At 31.3% G+C, this 17,098-nt stretch overlaps 6 protein-coding genes across 6 annotated transcripts; 3 read left to right on the top strand and 3 right to left on the bottom strand.

The window, feature by feature from the left end:
• Positions 1–1,102: 1,102 nt before the first annotated feature.
• On the top strand, positions 1,103–5,397 carry LOC108571645 (2-hydroxyacyl-CoA lyase 1). Its single transcript, XM_017933734.1, has 13 exons — positions 1,103–1,190; positions 2,570–2,711; positions 2,880–2,964; positions 3,326–3,507; positions 3,580–3,756; positions 3,822–4,063; positions 4,129–4,314; positions 4,386–4,461; positions 4,543–4,780; positions 4,845–4,952; positions 5,020–5,143; positions 5,224–5,295; positions 5,353–5,397. Exons 1-13 carry the CDS (start codon positions 1,146–1,148, stop codon positions 5,395–5,397), a joined length of 1,722 nt encoding a protein of 573 aa, XP_017789223.1. The 5' UTR covers positions 1,103–1,145.
• Positions 5,398–5,421: 24 nt separating this feature from the next.
• Positions 5,422–6,226, bottom strand: LOC108571644 (the record flags this gene model as incomplete). Its single annotated transcript, XM_017933733.1, has 2 exons — positions 6,153–6,226; positions 5,422–5,641 (listed from the first exon to the last, which is right to left on the bottom strand). Coding segments are annotated over exons 1-2 (294 nt in total), but the record flags the coding sequence as incomplete, so codon positions are not given.
• A 561-nt stretch (positions 6,227–6,787) lies between these two features.
• Positions 6,788–9,223, top strand: LOC108571683 (FAS-associated factor 2). Its single transcript, XM_017933786.1, has 8 exons — positions 6,788–7,118; positions 7,207–7,287; positions 7,678–7,903; positions 7,977–8,163; positions 8,251–8,424; positions 8,499–8,594; positions 8,674–8,986; positions 9,059–9,223. The coding sequence occupies exons 1-8, from the start codon at positions 7,056–7,058 to the stop codon at positions 9,221–9,223; spliced, it is 1,305 nt and encodes a 434-aa protein (XP_017789275.1). The 5' UTR covers positions 6,788–7,055.
• Positions 9,224–11,544: 2,321 nt separating this feature from the next.
• LOC108571643 lies at positions 11,545–12,510 on the top strand. Its single transcript, XM_017933732.1, has 4 exons — positions 11,545–11,661; positions 11,727–12,055; positions 12,130–12,370; positions 12,447–12,510. The coding sequence occupies exons 1-4, from the start codon at positions 11,597–11,599 to the stop codon at positions 12,508–12,510; spliced, it is 699 nt and encodes a 232-aa protein (XP_017789221.1). The 5' UTR covers positions 11,545–11,596.
• Positions 12,511–13,487: 977 nt separating this feature from the next.
• Positions 13,488–14,722, bottom strand: LOC108571690 (serine/threonine-protein kinase RIO3-like). The gene is made up of 5 exons (XM_017933795.1): positions 14,683–14,722; positions 14,251–14,373; positions 13,992–14,173; positions 13,832–13,932; positions 13,488–13,754 (listed from the first exon to the last, which is right to left on the bottom strand). The coding sequence occupies exons 2-5, from the start codon at positions 14,343–14,345 to the stop codon at positions 13,488–13,490; spliced, it is 645 nt and encodes a 214-aa protein (XP_017789284.1). The 5' UTR covers positions 14,346–14,373; positions 14,683–14,722.
• A 361-nt stretch (positions 14,723–15,083) lies between these two features.
• Positions 15,084–16,921, bottom strand: LOC108571685 (U5 small nuclear ribonucleoprotein 40 kDa protein). Its single transcript, XM_017933788.1, has 6 exons — positions 16,772–16,921; positions 16,568–16,697; positions 16,175–16,488; positions 15,828–16,100; positions 15,593–15,758; positions 15,084–15,142 (listed from the first exon to the last, which is right to left on the bottom strand). The coding sequence occupies exons 1-6, from the start codon at positions 16,883–16,885 to the stop codon at positions 15,084–15,086; spliced, it is 1,056 nt and encodes a 351-aa protein (XP_017789277.1). The 5' UTR covers positions 16,886–16,921.
• Positions 16,922–17,098: the final 177 nt, after the last annotated feature.

Here is a 17,098-nt window from a genome sequence, read left to right as displayed (position 1 = left end):
CGTTACAAGCGTATCAGACCAATGGAGATGCAACAGGTAGTTACATAATTAGATTCACGCTTAATTTGACGATCAAAATGTATGATTAGTTTGAACTCTATGATTAGTTTATTCAATGAAGATTAAATCTTTTTCGTCTTATACAAATTTCCTTTAGAATAATGTAGAAAGTATATTTAAAAAATAGTTACAAATTGAATTAAACACGAATACATATCTGACAATTAGCCTACTTCCATAATTCTAGTATAATTGAAACGCCTGCAAAATGAATTATTACAAGACTATAATAAATGGGTTTTCGAGTTGGTCGAGTAAATTTTAAGAGGCCCTCGTATCGACAATGAGGCAGCTTAGAAATAAAGGAGCCGGTGAAAACGAGTTTTCGACTCGGAGGAATAATAGCCTCCTGCGTACTTTAAGTTTCAGGTAAATACCCTGTAAGTCATAATTCGAAGGCCCGTTATTCTTTTCGTACAACGCTGCTTGCAGGTATAAGGTATACATGAGCTTGTAATAAAAGGACTGCGTTTGGGAAATTGACCTGTCCGCTGTGTGTCCCCTACAGTAAAATCGCATTTCTCCATAATCATTAGAAAGAACCCAGAGGTTATATTCTATTTCTTAAATTATTAATTAAAATTCACATTGAACCAGGGTGGTCGAATGTTAATCAGCATCGATTGTGATACTCAGAAGAAAAGAGTCTGCAATTCCTTGTACGGAACTTTAGGAATCAACTGCAATGATCTTGAAACCATTTTCCAACTAAAGGAAGTAATTAGGTGTTCCTCTTTTGGAATACTCTATAGATGATAAAACTTCAATGCCCGAATATTTATCTCGAGCTTGCTAAGCAGAGTTCCGAAATTTTTCTGAATGGAGGAAAAAGTGGAACTGGTATATAATCGTGAAAGATTAACAATTTGAGTGGTGGGATACTTTCTAGAAAACAGTTTATCAAAGGCCAATTAAAATTATTGAACCAAATCGTATTTCTTTTCCTTTGATCCAAAGTTCATTGGCAGACTACCTGCGATAATGTATGAGAAAGCATACATCTGCGTGTATTGAACAGTTGCTCGAAGCAGTTGTCACAGGTCGTAACGTCTTATTCCTATCGGTAAAACAGAACTAATTCAAAGATGAAAAGTGGAAATCAAATAACGGCCGAGGCACTGAAGGAACAGGTATTAAATTTTCTTCGTGTCACACATCTTTCTCGCTACTTGTTTCTAATTATACTATTTTCTCTTTTTTGTTTTTTCTTAAGTAATATCGCAATAACATTTAGAGGTTATGTAATGCAGATATTTGCCAATATTATATACAATTTTTATTGGTCATCATCGAGACATTCTTTAAAAATAAATGAAATGAAGTATCAACCCATAGGTTGTTTAGTTATTGTTATACTTTTTTTTTCTCGCTTTTGCAATAGTATTTGTTAAACATTAGTTGAGTGTATCTATGAATCGATTTCTTCTCGATATAGTAATAATCATGATAAATCGAACAGTACAGTACACGAAATATATTGGAATTATAGGTCATTTCATAAAAAATACATAAATTTACAAAAAATTGCAACATCAATATAACACGATAACGCGGTTATCGCATTGAACAAAGTAGAATCAACTGACAAGTAATATTAAGGTATTAAACAAGAAAAAAGCATTTTGTTTTCCATTTCAAATGAAATCATCTAATCAATTAACTTACTGCTCAATTGAATTTTAAATGAACAATTTAAAAAGAGAACATAATACTTAAGTTGAAAAAATTCTTACATCTCTATATTTTTTCTTTAATTTTATTTTGAAGATAAAGAAAAAGAGAATCATGAATGGAAGTTAAAAAGAGTTGGAAATTTCGTAAATATTTCTAACTTGCCCTCTGTAGTATGAATTATGAACTGCATAATCAACAATCAGAAAAAGTGTTTACTACAATTTTTTTTTTAATGTTTCTTTATAATTTTTTTTATTTCGTATCAAATCAGTAGAATTGTCAGTGGCATGTAAGTACTTACGTTTTTTTCTTTGCCATATAAGCGGAATTCGTTCCTTATCCATGTCGTTTCCGTTTTAATTATCTTCCTATTCAATCGTATTCCAATCACTTGTCCAATCGATGGCTGTACAATAAAGTATGTATGGTTATTTTTAACACGTTGTAAAAAAGACTCGACATTTTCGTTTCTAGAAATATACACAAGAGACAAATTTGTTTTCCCTTTGCAACGCAGTAACTTTCTTGATAATGACTACGTGCACAAGTAGTGCAGCAAACTTTCGAACGTTTGTCTTCGAACTCGTTTCGATATTTGAATCTACTCAGCTAGTTATTACCGGAGAAAGGATTTATCATGCCTGTTAGCTTTTAATACAAAAAAATAGATAAACAAGCACAATATACAATTAACTTGTTCATTGTATACTCAGTTTCCTTATATTTTATCGCCTTCTGGCTGACTGTTAATCGTGCGTTAGCTTGATAACATGCATGCATTGTACATTACGTTTTTACTTTGAAAAAGTACTACGCCCAATTTTTTTTTACATAGGGTGTCGAATATGTTTTTGGGATAATGGGACATCCCGTGATCGATCTGGCCCTGTCCATGCAGATCGCGGGTCTTCAGTACCTTGGATTTAGAAATGAGCAAGCCGCTTGCTATGCCGCGCAGGCTTATGGGTACCTAACGAGTAAGCGAAAAAAAAAATCCAAATCGTTAATAAAAATGTAGGAAGGAATCGTTACACGCGAAGCCAAGCATATGATTGGAGGAATTTAATTAAAATTTTCATTATGACGCCCAACAATTCTTTCTTACGCTTGTATTTAATTGTAATTAATTGAATTTTTTTAATTAGCAAAACCAGCGGCAGTTTTGTGTGTATCTGGACCGGGATTGCTTCATGTTATAGGCGGTATGGCGAACGCTCAAGTGAATTGTTGGTAAGCATATAATGTAACAATGTCTCCGTTGTGCAAATTGTAAATTAAAAAGTACGTGTAGATTTAATACATTTACCGTGAGATATTCGTTAACGCAACCTATTGCGATAGTTTAAAGTTCTTGTATTGTATTCTCGAATTACAATTAATACACCGACAAGATGCACGCATCTTTTATTTCATAAAAAAATGGTAATCTTGTATGAAAAACGATTACAGTCAATTATGTAACACGGTCCTCATTCATTGTGCCATATTATTAAAGAAAATACATATATAGTAACTATGTTAAAAAGTGTAAAACCATTAGCGAATATTAATTATTTTTTCTGTAACACTGACAGTGCGTATTTCTGTGCAGGCCGGTTATAGTAATTGGTGGATCGTGTGCTCAAGACCACGAGGGTATTGGAGGTTTTCAGGAATGGCCACAGGTAGAATCCTGTAAGCCCTATTGTAAATACGCCGCTAGACCACCGTCCGCAACATTAATACCGCTTCACGTGGAAAAGGCCGTTCGACTCTCTACTTATGGTCGACCTGGTACGTTTATTATACACGGTTAGTTATAGAAGCACAAAGTATTGCATGGTTCTATATTATGAATATTTCTAGGTGCCGTTTACTTGGATTTTCCAGCCACGCTATTAACTCAATCGGTCAATCATGAAAAAATATACAAGGTTGCACCCTGTCCACCACCGCCATTGATATTTCCTGATCGTCGATTAATTGAACAAGCAGCTAGTTTGCTCATGCGTGCGAAAAAGCCATTAGTGATTGTAGGAAAAGGTAATTAGCAGTAAGTGGTCATTTCAGAAGATTCTTTCAATAAGAATTGTAAAATTATATTTTAGGGGCTGCTTATGGCAGAGCTGAGAATGAAGTCCGTAGCCTGGTATATTCGACGGGTCTTCCTTTCTTACCGACACCAATGGGAAAAGGAGTTGTTCCAGATACAGATGAAAGATGCGTCTCCAGCGCAAGAACTTATGCATTGCAACAAAGTGATGTCATTTTGTTACTAGGTGCCAGATTCAATTGGATGTTACATTTCGGTCGACCACCACGTTTCCAGCCTGATGTTAAAGTGATACAGGTATTGTAATTTTTGTGAAAGTTGTGTAATGATCCAGGAATAGAAATTTAATCTGGGTATTTCAGATTGACTTCTGTCCAGAAGAGTTGCACAATTCTGTTTCTTCTGCAGTCGCCATTCAATCTGATATATCCACAGCTGTAGATGGTCTTGTTACCATTTTGAAAGAACGCAAATGGACTATTGAAAAGAATAACCCATGGTGGAAAGATCTAGTAGTTAAATCGAAGAAAAACAAAGCAATGATTCAAGTAAGTATTATATGTAAATGTTAAAATTTTTTTTATTAAATAATTTACCTTTTTTTCCTACATTTTTTTAGAGGATGTCAGCGGATACTTCGGTACCTTTAAATTACTATACTGTTTTTAAACATATTCAGGATACCATTCCTTCTGGTTAGTAATTGTTTTTGTATAAATAAATTAAAGTCATAGAACAAACATGTATAATAAAATATATTAATATTCTTTTTATAGATTGTATTATTTGCTCAGAAGGAGCTAACACAATGGATATTGGGAAAACGATTTTATTGAACAACGAACCCCGTCATAGATTAGATGCCGCTACCTTTGGTACTATGGGCGTGGGCTTAGGCTTTGCTATAGCAGCTGCGCTTTATTGTAAAAACAATGCGCCCACGAAAAGGGTATTATGCGTAGAAGGAGACAGTGCATTTGGATTTTCCGGCATGGAAATTGAAACGATGTTTAGGTAATTGCTTTTAGCGAATGAAATAATAAAGAAATAATCTTTATGGTAATTTTCAATGTTTCAGGTATAAGCTGCCTATTATTATTATCATTGTAAATAATAATGGTATTTATAGCGGGTTAGATAGTGAAACGTTCAGGCAAATACAAGCTTCAGGAGAAGCAACACAAGTGTAAGTTTTTTATTATTGCATGCTTATTCACAGATATAGATAATATTATTTGTGTATTTATTTTTAGAACACCGCCAAATTCTTTAACATCTGAAACGCATTATGAAAGAATGTTAGAAATGTTTGGTTGTAAAGGACACTTTTGCACTACTGTTCAGGATATACAGCGTGCACTAAAATCGTGCCTTCAGGTAAAAATAATTTACATTTCTTATTTACTTTATACACATGAAAATTTTAACAATAAATTTAATAATAAATTTATTCGTAGGTAAATGATGCTCCCAGCTTGATAAATATTATGATTAACCCCCAAGAAATGTTTTACTTGTTTTTATATTTTGTATATAAAAGATTATTAATATATTTTACAATAAATAAATAAATTGTATCACATAAGGCAGTGAAAGCCTCAAGATTCTCATATAAAATGAATAATTGTTAATAAAAATTGGCATTATTTTCTATTCAAACATGCAAATATTTTCTCTTGGAAATCAGCAGCAGACAAAACATTCCTTAAGTTAACTTCCAATTCATTTTCGTTATCAACATTCTGCAAAACACTGTTAACATTTATCTTCATGTTTTGGGCAACAGTAGTTAATACTTCATTCACATCAATAACTGCTGTGTGAAGTTGTCCATGCGTTTTTACCAATTCATTAATTATATCTAATTCGTTCTTTCTGAGGAATGAAATAAGTTGTTTTAGTTCATTTTTCATATACAGGGTGCCTCATGTAACGGACGGATTATATGTACCTCGAATTTGGTAAGAGATAAAAAAAACTGTTGAGGTAAAAGTTGAATGGTATGGTAATGTTTATTTTCCTACGACTTCATTTTTTTTTATAAGTGCAGCGAGGCATCCGAAAATTGGGAATGAACGTTATTTTTAATGGAATTGCATTTTTTTTTTATTCATATCAACTCTTCGGAAAATTCTGCGCGAATATTAGGGTACAATGTTTAAAAAACCAATATTTCGTGAGATTTCTCAGATTTTTGATAAGTCGTTTTTTATCGTTTTGCATCGCTGCACTTATGAAGAAAATGAAGTCGTAGGAAAATAGACATTACCATACCATTCAATTTTTCCCTTAACAGTTTTTTTCTGTCTCTTATCAAATTCGAGATATAACCCATACCAATTGCGTGACGCACCCTATATATAAACTTTTATTACGCCGATCTTACATTTTCATTGATATATCGATAATGGAAATTAATGTCTTTTGAATTGTAATCTCTATACAATTACTCGATGCCATCGCGTTCATTCGAGCGTGTGAAAGTTACGCACAAATTGATGTTTAAAGTAACAGGTGTGCAATGTAAATTTCAACTAACAGAATAACAAATCACGAAATAGAACACATCGTACTGATTTGCTATATTTCATAACACGTACAGCATCAGTGCTACGATATAACCAATCTTACAATCAAAGGTAAATGACTCTTAAGAAGTTGTAGGTCCAGTATCCATGGAGTACTATTTTTTCATTGGTTAATTCTGTACTTACTTATACGTACTACATACGTACCTCCTTGAATTTTAATACATATTTTGTCTGCTAATAATGCCTTGTAAGATAAAAATCTGTTTATACAGAGTTTACATAAAATTGTTATGAATTTTTTTTATATAAAACGTGTATTAATTAATTAAAGTGCACATTATTGCTTACTAACAGAAATAACGTTCTACCAATGGCAATAAAGAAAGACTGTTGACTGTCGTTTCACCAATGCATGCAGCTGACGTCACTTAAAACCGTGCCGCATGAAATAGAACCTTGAAACTGTAAATTATCGTAAAAAGTCATGACACCGACAACATTGAGTATAGAACAAAGCGATGAGACAAAACGTGTCGTGATAATAATGAACGGAGGTCCATAAACTGGAGACCGCGAATACTTGAGGTTAGGTTAATCATACTTGGTATCACGCTCCAAATGCTTGCGCAGTTTGATCGTAATTTTGCTCAAGTGCCTGGTTTTTCTATCAGCTGATGAATTCAGAATCGTTCTATAGAACTGAATAACTAAACGATCGTCAAGGAGTTTCTAGTCTTTTGCCGACAAAGTATATTGATATGGCAGATTTCGAGTTGAACGGATTCAACAGTGATCAAACTGAGAAGATCCTGCAGTTTCAGGTGAATCACTGTTTCACATGCTGCATCATTCAATATTTAATTCAATTTTTCGAAGCATAATAGAGTAATATTATTGTGCTGGCTTTAGGATTTGACTGGCATTGAAGACCTGTCAATCTGTAGAGATGTTTTGCAGAGGCATAACTGGAACTTGGAGGTTGCAGTTCAGGTAGATTTTCCCTTCTGTTTACCCTTTGCATGTTAATTAATATTGTAAAAATCAAACTTATATTAATGTAACACTGCATGAACAAATGAAGAAGTAAATGTAATTGTTTTACAAGGATTTTGAAAAAACTATATTCGTGTAGTATATTTAGGTCAATTGTGCAATAGAGGTAACAATAATATCTCAGGGATTCATAAAGAACTCTTGAAGTTCAAAATACTTTATTTTTATTGTTTATATAAAATCTATTACATATACATATATATGTTCATGTATTTATCTTGTATATCTAAATACTTTAATATTTTTTAATTGCCTTTTTAATTACTGATACAAGTACATTTATGTTAGATTATTTTGTGGGTAAGAAGTTCTCATCTTTTTATTTAGGAACAATTAAATTTGTACGAAGGAAGGCCATCAATGTATGCACAAGATTCAAGATCACGACCACCACAAGTTGTTGATGATAGTAGTTCTAGAGTATATTATCATTATTCTGGAAGTTCCAGTGGCAGGGGTAGTTACCTATGGTATATCTTTGCACTATGTTACGAAAGGGTGATCAGTATCTTACAGCTACTTCTTTCAATATTTAGGAGAAATGTTAGACCTGGTAAGTTATTAATGCTGTTGATTTAAAAAAAACAATTTTAGAACAGATGTTAATATATTAATTTCATTTCAAGTATCCTCTGATCCTGTGGAAGATGTGATCAGCTTCATTCGATCTTATGAAGAACGTTATGGTAGTAGTCATCCTGTTTTTTATCAAGGCTCATACAGCCAAGCTCTTTCTGATGCAAAACAAGAATTATGGTTCTTGTTGGTATATCTACATAAAGATGAAGCTCAAAATATTGATGAGTGGTGCAGGTACAATTATTCACTTTCAACTTGTTCACTTGTTTGATATAAAATTTATATAAAAGTAAATCATTGCAATTGAATTTTTACATCCAGGGGTACATTAGGTAATCTAGAAGTTGTTCGATACATAAACACACGCACTTTATTTTGGGCATGTAATGTACAATCAGGTGAAGGTTACAAAGTAGCAGAAGCTCTTAAATCTGGTTCTTATCCTTTCCTAGCCGTTATTGTTTTGAAAGACAACAGAATGACAATAGTCGGCCGGTATGTTAAATAATTTATATGTAGCTTTGTCTTATAATTAATGTAATTAAAAAATGTATTCATTCACATTGTAGGATGGAAGGCACGCCATCTCCCTCTGACTTAATGTCTCGTTTGCAAACAATTATAAGTCACAACGAAATTAATTTAATACGAGCTCGCCAAGAAAGGTAAAAAGGATATAAGAGAGTCTAATTTACAATGTTAATTTGATTTGGGTTAAATGTTATTCAATTCATTTCAATACAGAGCGGAACGTAGTGCTGCTCAATCTTTGCGTCAACAGCAAGATCAAGCATACGAGGAATCGTTACGTGCGGATCAAGAAAAAGATCGTAGAAGAGAAGAGGAACGAAGAGCACGAGAAGAGCAAGAGGCTAAGAAAAAGGAACAATTGAATGCAAAAGAAATGGAAATTCAACGCATTCGTCGTGAGAAAGAACTCACTATTTGTAAAGTACCTCATGAACCAGAGCCTAGTAATCCTAATGCTTGTCATCTTCAAATTAAACTGGGTGAAAGGACAATGAAAAGGCGTTTCCTAATGTCTGATACGTTAGAGGTCAGTTACCTAGTTCTTAACTCTCTTTTATTATGCAATTTCAATATAATGACAAATTATTTTATTGTTTAGGATGTGTATCATTGGATATTTAGTCAGCCGGATTCTCCAGTAAGTTTCGAAATAACCACCAGTTTTCCGAAAAGAATTCTATATCCGTGTAGAGAAATCTTAACATTATCGGATGCCGGATTAACACACAGAGAAGTTCTTCATATTAATGATTTAGATGATTAACCTCTATTGATATTTCAGTACTGCATTCTTTCGAGTATTTTACGTGAAACGTAGTTCAGTGCCAGGAGTGTGCAGTTTTACAATGGATTTATATAAAATACATTGGGGAAAAAAACAGAAATCAAAAAACGTTTAATTATAATGCATATTCTGCATAGAACTACCGTATCAATTGCGAGTACATTTATCATGTACTGTGAATTATACGCTCACTAAAGTACACATTGAATAGAAAAGAACAGATTTCGTTGTAGAAACTAAAAAGGAACATATTATATATAATACGATTTCACAAAAGCTGTACACCAAACATTTATTATATTTGTCTTAATACATTTTAGCTTAAAGAAATCCTTTTAATAAGCTGACTAAGAAATGTAAGTAATTTATCAAATAATAGGTAAACCAAGAATGTGAATATGTTATAGTTAAAGCACAGATTTAATATACATGTATATATACTTTACAATTTTATAAATTATTGCTATATTATTGCAGAGCTATATTATTGTAATGTTGCATTGTTTTAAATCTGTACTTTAAATATAACCGATAAAAAAAATTTCTAGCAAGTGTGGTTCCTTTTGCATTTTACTGTCTCAATTCTGATCAGACTTATCAAACAAATGCTATTAGATACAATGAATGAGCGGAATAGATTTATTCATTACATTAAATTATACTCGATGCAAATTTCTGCATCAGAGGGGAGAAAAAAAGTTAAACGACTAAAGTCTTCTTAGAAAATAATCGGATTCTTTTTGTATATCACGATTTTACGAAGGCACACGCAACGGCGGATATTTTTTCTTTTCTTTCTTTTCTTATTAAGAGTTGTCTTTCAGTCTTCTATGTACGAAGGCTAAATTAAACGTTATCATATATGTTTTAAAGTCTATCTTTAAAAGAAAAAGATCGCTTGTCATTGTAAGTTGAAGTAATTGTTGTTGCTTTACTTGTGGGTTGTAAGGAAATCGTTTAGTATGTATGTTATTATTGGTTTATAAACGTTAGGATATTGAAAATCGAATATCTATCACATTTAAGGTGTTTACTTGAAACGTTCGTGAATTGCTGTTTCTTTTGATGCTACGTTTTTTTCTGTAAAAAAAAGAACGAAATCGAACAAAAATACGAATTTGTATTGCTTCTTCTAAATGTTCTATAAAAGAATATAAAATATTCAAGAGCAATTCATAGCATTTATACATATATAAATATGCACATAATATACACATGCATATATAAATCGTTTGATAAAATGAAATACAACAATCTGTGCAATGCATCAGATTTGTTAACCATTAAATGTAAACTTTTGTATACACATTTTGTGATCTAGTTTTGATACGTCTTTATTTTCCTTTGGATACTCTTCTGTATATACATGAATGCTCGAACATTTAATACCAGCTGGTGTCTGATGCTGAATATTGCTATCTTTTCTGTTATCATTTAATGCTTAAATAAACACATTTCAGAACACAAATATTTCGTTTGTAAACATTTTATTGTACAATTCATTGCATTTCTTAGTACCATTAGCTACTAATAACAAACTCTTCACTTACTCGGATCAAATACGGTGTATTTGACTATACTGTACTATAATATAATTTTTATACCAATACCAAGCATCAGATGCAAGCATATCTGCTGCATAAAGTGTAGTTGAGTGCTTTTTTGGAACAAATAATTAAACTAAATACGTTGCAAATACCTTCACAGTCACATAAAAAAGAAATTTAATGTATGACAAAATGTAACAACTAAGACTGTGCAAGATGTCATTGATGTAGAAATTCAATTACAAAACACTCGATTTCGTAGTATATAATGGCTACATAATAGTATAAAAAGTATTTCGTTACTTTTAATATATTTAGATAGTTCCGCTACTTTAACTAATGACTAAATTAAATAATTTATACGAGGATCGTTTTTATAGACATTTAGAGCCTTTACATATTCATTACTTTGCATAAAAACGTGAAAAACGCAATACCATATCTTCTAGCATGTCTAGTCTTATCAAGGAAAAAAAGGAAGAAAAGAAGAAAAAGCGGGAACGATGTGTTTATGAACACGTTATTTCAGAGAGGTTTATTCACTTGTGAATATTGTGAATTTTAAATGTGAATAAATTTAAATATGATAAATGTGACTTCAATAAATGCCTTAGGTATTTAAATGATTTTTTTCGATTAAATCTTCTGGTGAACAAGATGAAAAATATAACAATTTTTAGTTTCCTACATTATTTTTTATATACACGCAACGATATCTAGTAGGCTTACTCGATCGTCTTTTGTCGAGAACTATAGTCAATTGACAAAATGATCCACTGAAGCACCATTTATAAACATATTAAAAATGTTTATTTACCTGGTATTTCCAGTGGCCACATTATTTTTAATTTTTGGAGTCCTGCACGACAGGTAACTAATCATCGTCAATCACTCTCTGAACAATTTCGTCTTAGTAAAAAATGTTTCTTGTTTAGAAATGATTGGTTATATTCATCGGTTCGGCGTACCCTTACCCTGTACCGTAGACTGATAAATAGACGCACGCCCCAACGTTCGTTACTTAATGAAAATCTTGAAAGTATCACATCCGAAAGACCCGTGGTTAGAACTGACGACAGAATAGAGTTGGAAAATGTTCCAGCACAGAAGACAACGATCAGTAACATCGCAGATCATACTAAGGAAAAAATGTCGGATGCGATTTTGGGTGAAACTAGAGACACAATGAAGATTTTGAATCCGCCGCGGTACTCCTTTGAGAGTGTACTATCGGAGGAAAAAGACAGAGACATTGATTTACCTGGTACAATGCATTGTAGATTTTGAACAAGTTGATGACGAAAAAGTTTTATTAATAAAATGATTAATATTTTGTAGTCATAAGAACACTTCAACTAGGAAAAACTCCAGATAATGCTACTCGAATTTCTAAACAAGAAGAAACGGAAAATATATTTGAATCTTTAAAGACTACCATCGAAAAAACTGCTGTCGATCCATCTTCCCGGTTAAATACTAGACAAATATATAATTTGCTTATGAAAGAAAGTTTGAAGGAAAATGAAGCGAGACAGAAATTAATAGATAAGAAGTTGAATGAATCACTTCCTATCGAAATGTAAGATAGCCAATATGATATAAGTGAAAAATTTCATTAACTGTTCATTTGTTAGTTTTTCCAATTTTGTTTGCAGAAAAGAACAAGTTCCATCATCATCGCAAAATAAATCCGAACGAGAAGATAAGAATAAACGATAAAAGTTTATGAATATCGTTCCGCATGACTTCAGTGACCGATTGAAATAAAACTTAGTGGGTGTTATGAGGGATGTGGAAAGACTCCAAATATAAAATCTTAGCTTTAGGCATTCACCCATTCGGAAGATATAGGTTCTGACGTAAACCATGTTCTAACATAACCTAACTCTTTTCTATATGTGTGCATGTGTCTGATGCGATTTTGTTTAATTTTAGACGCTTCGAATTACAATTTCAACGCTAGATGCTTCCAGACACTTCGCGAAGCGAATAGTAGTCCATTACAATATTTAAAGCATACAAACCGATCATAATTATATCATAGCAATTCGATGTTGATTCTGAGTCCATTCAAAGAGTAATTAAGTACATAAAGTGTATAATTAGCAAGCAAATAGCATAGAAAATACCTTATACATGAGAACTCGTATCTTCCCAATAGATGAATTGCTAAAGCTGAAATTTTATATGTGGGGTCCCTTCACAATCCTCATAACACCCACCAAGTTTCATCTCGATTAGCCACTAAGGCCATTCGGGACAACAATCAAATTTAATAATTAAATGTTAATATGTGTAATATGTGAAAAAAAATTTTTGTAAAACAATAAAAAATCGTCTTTTTTTTTTATATTATAACGATTCTTTGATTATACACTGTTGGTAAAAGAGTAATTTTGGTAACAAGAATACAACATGATAACGAAGTTTGTTCTATTTAAAGCAGGAAAACTGTATAGAAATGATGTGACAATTTTGTATGACAACACATATTAAAATAAACTGAAACAATACAATACAAATGTATTTATTTTTGTACCTTTGTATCACAATATAGTAATGCTAATTTTATGATATTTAACAAAGTATTTACTGTTAAACATAATTGTTTTAATACCGTATACTGAATAATTTTGAAAAATCAAATTGAAGGACATTACTGCAATATATTTACAATTACAAGATATTTTATTGTTTTATTTTGTATGTGGTCGTGCTTTTGCTTTTTGTCTGGAACACTGAGCATGACTGTGTGCTCTTAAGCTGTTGAACACTTTATTGTTTAGTTTGACATCAAACCCTCCTGTGTCTCCTGTATGAATACCTGGTGGAAATTGTAAAACTCTGCAGGCATTTATTCTTGAAGACATTAACATATCATGTTTTGTAATGATCTGAGATCCTTCGCCACCCATTTTTTTATATCCACAACGTGGTATAGAAGCATATTGTTTTTCTATACTCTGTAGAATATTAAATATATATCAAATATTAAATTTTCAAATAAAAAATTTTATGTGTAGCAGTACAAAATATTTACCACAAATCTATCAAAATCCCTGGTTGTGTCTTCAATGTCTGTGTCTTTATCATCCTGGTCATCAGACAGAGAAGTTCGATAGTTTGTATAAGTTATATTTACTATAAAGAATAAAAAGCTTATATGATTTAAAATATGAATGATCAATAGTATTTCTTACCTTTAGCATCACGATTGAATTTTTCCTCTGTACGTTTCAGCATTAAGTTATATTCTTTGTTAAATTGATCTTGTAACATATGTGCAATCACTTCATCGTTATCTGTATCATTAGATTCATATAGTGCACAGTCTTTAATATTTACATCATCCATTGTTTCATTCTGACACTGCTTTAGTTCTCTAGTAATAAAAGAGAATATTTTTTTATTTTTCTTAGTTAAACATAATAAAAACTTGAGAAATTATATATTACTTACTTTTCTTGCAAACTCATTGCAAGTTGTTCTGAAGTTATTTCCAATAAACTAACTGGTCCTTCTACAGGTTGGATTTTTGCCCATGGAGTTGCCATTTTTATAACAATAAATTAACTTACAAATCTAAAAATAATATTATAGGATATTTCACAGAATTTTCTTATATCACATATAACAAAAACAAGGGTTAAGTTATACAAAATAAATAATTAAATCGATGTAAAGTGGATAAATATTAAATTTTAATATTGAAATAAATTTAAAAACTATTTTATTTGTACAATCTAATATTTCTGGAGCCAAATATTGCATACAAGTTTATTTTGTTATATTTTGCAATGCACCAAATTCAAGTAAATAATATTACAAGATGATTTCGAATGTTTTAATGTAATATTTCTCATTAAAGAAAGGCAGAAAAAGAATACGTACCTTAAAAGTAGAATAAATAGAAAATTTGGAAGACAATAACAAATAAACGAATAAAGGTAGAAACGCCAGTATACTAAAGTATATCACGTGAAGTTGAATCAATGTCAAACTAGCTAGGAGTGGATCGATAAGCGCGCTTTAAATGGATGATTGTAACTATGACAAAAGTATGATAAATCTATGTAATCTAAGTTGTATATCAAATAGAAAATATATATGACCAATATTTTTTTATACAATTTTTTTTTATTGACAAGGAAATTGGAATATTGAAGGATATAAAATAATTAATCTCCACAAGAAAATTAACATTTTTACCTAAATGTTAATTCAGTATTATACATTTTATTTTGTACAAGTCTTTAAATATAAAAATTATTGAAAACATAATTCTAATTCACTTATTGTGTAGGTTCAATTTCCCCTAAATATATTTGCTTGTCACTGGATCCTGAACAAACTAAAAACAAGAAATATATTCCACTTATTAGTGTAAGTTAAAGATTCAAAATTTGTTATTTTTGTATAGATATACAGTAAAGATTCGATAAGAGTTCGAAATTCGGGACCGCTGTGGAACAGTCACAGGATAGGTACTAGATTCTTCAAACTGTTTGTATTTTACCAACACCGACGGACGCAGAAAGAGACAGCGGACAAAGAAGAGAGAGGTATCGAAAGTCGAGGCAGTCCTAAAATATTAAATACCTACATATCAGTGAGACAACACTAATACAAAAGAGAAACTTTTTTATTTTTTGTGTTTTGTTGATAAAATTTTTACTAACATATCCACGATACTTTTCTGATTAAAATGAGACCAAATACGGTATGATTCGGTTCCAACGAACTCTTATAGAATCTTTACTGTATATATGTACTGTATATATCTTTACTGTATATATATTACCAATTGGTTCTTTTGGATGGAAGTCAATATCATTAACAGAACCATTGTGACCAGGCAATTTATATAATATCCTACGACTTGTAGTGTCCCAAATATAGTGAAATCTATCTGATGATCCAGCTGATACTTTACTACCATCTGGTGACCATGCACATCTCAGAAGATTCTGGAATTATTTAAGTAAATAAGATTATAAAGTTTTAACAACATATGTATTAAAAATTCAGAAACATACCTTTTCAAAGTTATGTTGATGTCCAGAAAGAATTTTGACACACCGTTCATAGGGGGCAAATGGTCTGACATCCCAAATTCTTAATGTGTTATCCATAGCATTAGAAAGAATATAAGAGCCATCTGGACTAAGACTTAATCCAGTTATAGTATCAGAGTGTCCTTTAAGTTTATAGAGAATAGAATTTTTTCTTAAATCCCATACTTTTATATCATTATCTATTCCCCCACTAATAACTTGTTCTGCTGTGTCATTAAATGTTACAGCAGTAACCTAAGTTAATAAAAAAAGAACTTCATAAATATCAAAATTCAAAAATTTTGAAGTTATTAAGGAAACACTACTACCTGATATGTATTATTTAGAGTGTAACACTGTCCTCTTTTTCTGGGATCCCAAACACGTATTGTGCTATCATCACTAGCAGAACAAAGTTGTGTAAGACCTCTCCTTGCTCCAGAGATAGAATTTACAAATGAGGTATGACCTTTGAGTTTTTTTATCCTAGTTCCAACAACTATGTCCCATAAACCTAATGTCATATCTGTACTGGCTGTGTATAAATGATTGCCATCAGGGCTAAAGTGTAATTCCATAATTGCTCCACTATGTCCTGACATTACAGAGATATTTTCACATTCTCCATATACATTCCAAATAACTGAAAATTTGTATCATATGTATTATTATCATAAAATATATTGAATATATTAAAAATTCTAAAATTACTGATAACATACAAATCTGTCTATCAAAGCCTGTTGAAGCAAGATATTGACCCTCAGGATGAAATTCAAGAGAAAATATATCTCCTTGATGTCCTTCAAGGAGCATAATAGATGCAAATAAAGATGATGTTCTAGGTGGTCCCTATAAAATAACAACATAAATTTCTGTTATAAAAATTTTCCAAGTACAAGAAATGTAAGGTTAGTTTAGCTTACATTTTGTACGACTGCTTTTTCTCTACTACTGAAGACCACCTCATTTTTAGTCCTTTTTGAGGCAGGAACTAATGCTAAAATATCATCTCCTTTACGTTTATCTAAAATTGGCATTATGAATAATTTAAATCGTTGATTTTATATATGATGCTTTACAAAATACGCTTGACAGATAAAAACACAATCTTCATAGATGGCACTCCGATCGACTATAATTGAAAGTGCTATTTTTTTAAGATCTTCATGAACGATATTGTATTAGATTTAATTACTGTTACATAATTTCATTTTATTTTAATTTTTTTATATATACATATATATGTAAAA

Source organism: Habropoda laboriosa, unplaced genomic scaffold (genome assembly GCF_001263275.1).
Source record: "Habropoda laboriosa isolate 0110345459 unplaced genomic scaffold, ASM126327v1 scaffold123, whole genome shotgun sequence".
Lineage (NCBI taxonomy): Eukaryota > Metazoa > Arthropoda > Insecta > Hymenoptera > Apidae > Habropoda > Habropoda laboriosa.
This window is presented reverse-complemented; position numbering and strand designations above follow the sequence as displayed.

What these genes read in the sequence shown, in the direction of transcription:
- LOC108571690 (XM_017933795.1), bottom strand. Translation starts at nt 14,345, where the DNA reads ATGGCAACTCCATGGGCAAAAATCCAACCTGTAGAAGGACCAGTTAGT. An exon ending in GCAATGAGTTTGCAAGAAAA is followed by an intron (nt 14,174 to 14,250) that starts GTAAGTAATATA and finishes TTTTATTACTAG; the next exon opens with AGAACTAAAGCAGTGTCAGA. An exon ending in GGGATTTTGATAGATTTGTG is followed by an intron (nt 13,755 to 13,831) that starts GTAAATATTTTG and finishes AATATTCTACAG; the next exon opens with AGTATAGAAAAACAATATGC.
- LOC108571683 (XM_017933786.1), top strand. Translation starts at nt 7,056, where the DNA reads ATGGCAGATTTCGAGTTGAACGGATTCAACAGTGATCAAACTGAGAAG. An exon ending in AGAATGACAATAGTCGGCCG is followed by an intron (nt 8,425 to 8,498) that starts GTATGTTAAATA and finishes TTCACATTGTAG; the next exon opens with GATGGAAGGCACGCCATCTC. An exon ending in TAATGTCTGATACGTTAGAG is followed by an intron (nt 8,987 to 9,058) that starts GTCAGTTACCTA and finishes TTTATTGTTTAG; the next exon opens with GATGTGTATCATTGGATATT.
- LOC108571645 (XM_017933734.1), top strand. Translation starts at nt 1,146, where the DNA reads ATGAAAAGTGGAAATCAAATAACGGCCGAGGCACTGAAGGAACAG. An exon ending in AACGCTCAAGTGAATTGTTG is followed by an intron (nt 2,965 to 3,325) that starts GTAAGCATATAA and finishes ATTTCTGTGCAG; the next exon opens with GCCGGTTATAGTAATTGGTG. An exon ending in ATTAGTGATTGTAGGAAAAG is followed by an intron (nt 3,757 to 3,821) that starts GTAATTAGCAGT and finishes ATTATATTTTAG; the next exon opens with GGGCTGCTTATGGCAGAGCT.
- LOC108571643 (XM_017933732.1), top strand. Translation starts at nt 11,597, where the DNA reads ATGTTTATTTACCTGGTATTTCCAGTGGCCACATTATTTTTAATTTTT. An exon ending in TTTGGAGTCCTGCACGACAG is followed by an intron (nt 11,662 to 11,726) that starts GTAACTAATCAT and finishes TTTCTTGTTTAG; the next exon opens with AAATGATTGGTTATATTCAT. An exon ending in GAATCACTTCCTATCGAAAT is followed by an intron (nt 12,371 to 12,446) that starts GTAAGATAGCCA and finishes TTTTGTTTGCAG; the next exon opens with AAAAGAACAAGTTCCATCAT.
- LOC108571685 (XM_017933788.1), bottom strand. Translation starts at nt 16,885, where the DNA reads ATGCCAATTTTAGATAAACGTAAAGGAGATGATATTTTAGCATTAGTT. An exon ending in AAAAAGCAGTCGTACAAAAT is followed by an intron (nt 16,698 to 16,771) that starts GTAAGCTAAACT and finishes GTTATTTTATAG; the next exon opens with GGACCACCTAGAACATCATC. An exon ending in ATCAACATAACTTTGAAAAG is followed by an intron (nt 15,759 to 15,827) that starts GTATGTTTCTGA and finishes AAATAATTCCAG; the next exon opens with AATCTTCTGAGATGTGCATG.